The sequence below is a fragment of the Montipora foliosa genome, unplaced genomic scaffold (assembly GCF_036669935.1).
Source record: "Montipora foliosa isolate CH-2021 unplaced genomic scaffold, ASM3666993v2 scaffold_410, whole genome shotgun sequence".
Lineage (NCBI taxonomy): Eukaryota > Metazoa > Cnidaria > Anthozoa > Scleractinia > Acroporidae > Montipora > Montipora foliosa.
The window spans coordinates 402,501-407,500 of NW_027179713.1; the positions used below are offsets into that span (position 1 = coordinate 402,501).

General features: G+C 36.4%; 1 protein-coding gene across 1 annotated transcript in view; it reads left to right on the forward strand.

The window, feature by feature from the left end:
• The window catches only part of LOC137988178 (uncharacterized), a 55,003-nt gene that overhangs the window by 38,841 nt on the left and 11,162 nt on the right, over nt 1-5,000 (forward strand). The window contains exons 9-10 of the mRNA XM_068834231.1: nt 87-254; nt 1,753-1,920. Of these exons, the coding sequence (XP_068690332.1) occupies nt 87-254; nt 1,753-1,920 (336 nt within the window). The remainder of the gene's footprint in view (nt 1-86; nt 255-1,752; nt 1,921-5,000) is intronic.

Sequence of the window (5,000 nt, forward strand, 5' to 3'; positions counted from 1 at the left end):
GTTATCAGTATATCTCAATAATTTATATCTATATAAGCTTTATTCTTACATCTGCAAAAAAGAAAATTCCACTCTTCCCACCGCAGGACTTGAAACTTGCAGTATTAAGACAACACAAGGTAAATGCTGCCATTTTCCATTCATTTACCGTGGAAAGGTTTACGAGAAGTGTACTACGAAGGACTATGACAGGCCTTGGTGTTCAACAACGGCCAATTATGATCAGGATCTCAAATGGGGAAACTGCTCACTAAGTAAGTGGAAAGTTTCTGTTTAAAGCACATCGAAATCCCAGTAAGTTGCCACTTCTTTGAGTTTCTGTTAAAGGAATGAAACCGCGTGTAAAAAATGTATATGTATATGTTGAGGTCCGATCTCACCCATAGATCACTTGCTTGTAAAGCGCATTTGAATATGCCAATAGAAAATGCGCTATATAAATTCATTAGCATTACCATTAAAAAATCGCATTTATTGCTGTTCGAACTTTTTCAGACAATCGTGGTCAAAAGTTGTTGGGAAGGTTGCGGGCATCACTTCACTTCACACCTAATTCGATTATTATAACAATTGACTGAAGTATTTGGGAAATACCATGCTCTTGTTCATGAAATTGCCATATCTTCGCTCCTATTCGGCTGAAGTCATTTGCCCTTGCAAAAACTGAATGTCTTTTTCTTGCAATAAACCTGTTTAAGGGTAGCATGAAATTTCTATTTGGACGGCAAAAAATGGAAATGATATTTTGAAAAGTGCATCAAAGGAGAGCCTTATGACAACATAATGTTTTTTGAAAATTAATTCATTTTAGAATCCATGCTACACATGTATCCAAGTATCTAAGCCGTGGATGTTATTGTCAGATGATAGCTATTTGCTAGCTCTGTGAAATGATTTATTTCTTCTTTGCTTATGCTCCATAGGGAAAAGATGTCAATGTATCTTTTCCAAAGAAGAGGCTTGAATAGACTTAGTTTGATGATTTCTGTTTCAACTTCGACCACAGCCAAGAAAATGTCGGCAAAACGCGCTGTGGTTCGATGCATTTGAAACTAGTTTTTCCGTTAAACAAGAAATAATTTTCTTTCAAGATGAGGCTCAACAATTCTTTGAGAAAGTGAGTGCGTAATGGGAGGGTTATGTTTATGGCATGTTTCGTATGTGCCACATGGGTGGTGGAGCAGGCGATTCATACGCACAACGGTAACGGCGGTGCTGCAATCATGCTAATTACACAAATAGTAGAAACCCATGAAAACAATCATATAACCAGATAACAGTGGTAGCCATTTCGTAAATAAAACCCTTCAGGCAACTGGTACGTCGCCTGATAATGTCCACGGCTTAGAGATAAATATTTGCCCAAAATGCGAAGCTTCGGGAGCTAATGTGAAGTTCTGAGGCCAATATTTCAGCCAAGGATATTATCAACCGACATTCCAATAAGGTACAAAGGGTTTTCTTTGTCTTGTCGCTCTCCCATTAATTTCCATACGATTTAATTGAAAAGCTCTTGCGTAAAAAGCCTGTGTTGAACTTGTGGCGAAAAGATGCCCAATGCACGCCATTAACCTAAGCAAGAGCATACGATTGGATTAATGTAGCGTGTAATTAATGTGTAACGAGGAAGAAAATCTTTTTTCTTTTTTTAATTTACCCTTCGTATGTTATCAGTATATCTCAATAATTTATATCTATATAAGCTTTGTTCTTACATCTGCAAAAAAGAAAATTCCACTCTTCCCACCGCAGGACTTGAAACTTGCAGTATTAAGACAACACAAGGTAAATGCTGCCATTTTCCATTCATCTACCGTGGAAAGGTTTACAAGAAGTGTACTACTAAGGACTATGACAGGCCTTGGTGTTCAACAACGGCCAATTATGATCAGGATCTCAAATGGGGAAACTGCTCACTAGGTAAGTGGAAAGTTTCTGTTTAAAGCACATCGAAATCCCAGTAAGTTGCCACTTCTTTGCGTTTCTGTTAAAGAAATGAAACCACGTGTAAAAAATGTATATGTATATGTTGAGGTCCGATCTCACCCATAGATCACTTGCTTGTAAAGCGCATTTGAATATGCCAATAGAAAATGCGCTATATAAATTCATTACCATTACCATTAAAAAATCCCATTTATTGCTCTTCGAACTTTTTCAGACATGTCTGAAAACAACTGTAAACAGTTTTTGGCCTATAACACAAAATTTACGGAAGATATGCAGTTGTTATTCTGCATAATTACGGTTCCATGGATTATCTTTATTGTCGTTGTTTTTGGGCACCATTCTCAGAACATGGAATTTGCTAAAGCCACCTATGTGCTCAGTCCAAGGAATGGTTTTCCGTGACACAATATTGCGTTACAACAGTATCTTAGGACCGGTACAACAATGCGCATTGAAGGTCCTTTCTCCGTAAAATTGCCGTTCTTTTTTATGAAGTTCACCACTTAAAAACGTATTGCAGCGTCAATTTGGTATCTAGAGGTACAATTCCTGCAAAATACAAAATATTTAGAAGACAAGTGACCTGTTAGTGGTCGACGTATTGTTCTTTGTGTTACTCCCACAATGGTAATATAGCAAAGGTTTTTTTTTTTTTTGCCTAATTCAAACCTCACCAAGACATGTAAACCATGTGTTTGGAACTAAAAATTTGTTGTTGTACTATTTTTCTTTCCCGGTTTATTAAGTAAATGCATTTTTAGATGGCCTTCAGGTGATGTAGCGAGAGTGAATAATGAACACTTGCATGCGTATGATTTCCCGATAATTAACACTTTAAAGTTACATATGTAAGGCTTTAAATTCTTGGCGTTTCGTGAATATGAAGTTCCTTAGAGTTTGGCATCACAAGAAGCAAGGTATAAAACGTTAATAATCAAAACGAACAAGAAATGTTGCATTTGTGTGTCATGCCGCGTAAAAAGTTACATCTTGTTAATTCATCTTCTTGCCGTACGTTAATAAATGACTACAAAACGGTGTTTCACACAGTACTCCACACAGTACTCCACAAGTATGTGGGAATTTTCGAGGCCAATGCGGTACGGTTCGATACAACTTGAATGGTTATGGATAGAATTTAATACTGCAAAGTAACTGATTGTGAATTTGTCCCTTGAAATAAAGAAATTCCTTCATTTTGAACAGTACTCCCTTCTATTGCGGGAACTTAAAAGATTAATTGAGTAATAAGTTGTCATTTATATTCGTTCGATGGAGTACTGTGGAAATAGTGTTTAAAGCCAAACTTTACAGTCTGCAATCCTATGAAAAACAAAGTTTGGATTACAATGGTCATTACTAAGCGCTTAGTTGAACCCAAAGACAAACAAAATAGCGACATTTTCCTCGGAATGTATGGAGTACTGTTGAGGAGAACTGTGTAGCATTGACTGTATGACTGTAACCTGATCCTCGAGGCTACACACAGGGTTCAATAATATATGAAGAGCCACTTACGACCTATCCTAGCAAAATCTATCTCGTATTTATAGCAAATATTGCATATCTAACAACAGCAAATAGATATATGGTACAGCTCACCGGGAATTATTCTTATTCATTTCGTAAACATCCCACGTTACTATTTGCGAGATTATCAAAGAGAAAATATGAAGAAGTTATTTGAGCTTGATTTCAGCAAAAACTTGAACAAAACGTATCGAAATGCCAATATTTTGCCACTTCTTCGAGTTTCTGTTAAAAGAATGAAACCAATTTCTTTTTGATAATCTCGCAAATAGTAACGTGGGATGTTTACGAAATGAATAAGAATAATTCCCGGTGAGCTGTACCATATATCTATTTGCTGTTGTTAGATATGCAATATTGCTATAAATACGAGATAGATTTTGCTAGGATAGGTCGTAAGTGGCTCTTCATATATTATTGAACCCTGTGTGTAGCCTCGAGGATCAGGTTACAGTCATACAGTCAATGCTACACAGTTCTCCTCAACAGTACTCCATACATTCCGAGGAAAATGTCGCTATTTTGTTTGTCTTTGGGTTCAACTAAGCGCTTAGTAATGACCATTGTAATCCAAACTTTGTTTTTCATAGGATTGCAGACTGTAAAGTTTGGCTTTAAACACTATTTCCACAGTACTCCATCGAACGAATATAAATGACAACTTATTACTCAATTAATCTTTTAAGTTCCCGCAATAGAAGGGAGTACTGTTCAAAATGAAGGAATTTCTTTATTTCAATGGACAAATTCACAATCAGTTACTTTGCAGTATTAAATTCTATCCATAACCATTCAAGTTGTATCGAAACGTACCGCATTGGCCTCGAAAAGTCCCACATACTTGTGGAGTACTGTGTGGAGTACTGTGTGAAACACCGTTTTGTAGTCATTTATTAACGTACGGCAAGAAGATGAATTAACAAGATGTAACTTTTTACGCGGCATGACACACAAATGCAACATTTCTTGTTCGTTTTGATTATTAACGTTTTATACCTTGCTTCTTGTGATGCCAAACTCTAAGGAACTTCATATTCACGAAACGCCAAGAATTTAAAGCCTTACATATGTAACTTTAAAGTGTTAATTATCGGGAAATCATACGCATGCAAGTGTTCATTATTCACTCTCGCTACATCACCTGAAGGCCATCTAAAAATGCATTTACTTAATAAACCGGGAAAGAAAAATAGTACAACAACAAATTTTTAGTTCCAAACACATGGTTTACATGTCTTGGTGAGGTTTGAATTAGGCAAAAAAAAAAAAACCTTTGCTATATTATCATTGTGGGAGTAACACAAAGAACAATACGTCGACCACTAACAGGTCACTTGTCTTCTAAATATTTTGTATTTTGCAGGAATTGTACCTCTAGATACCAAATTGACGCTGCAATACGTTTTTAAGTGGTGAACTTCGTAAAAAAGAACGGCAATTTTACGGAGAAAGAACCTTCAATGCGCATTGTTGTACCGGTCCTAAGATACTGTTGTAACGCAATATTGTGTCGCGGAAAA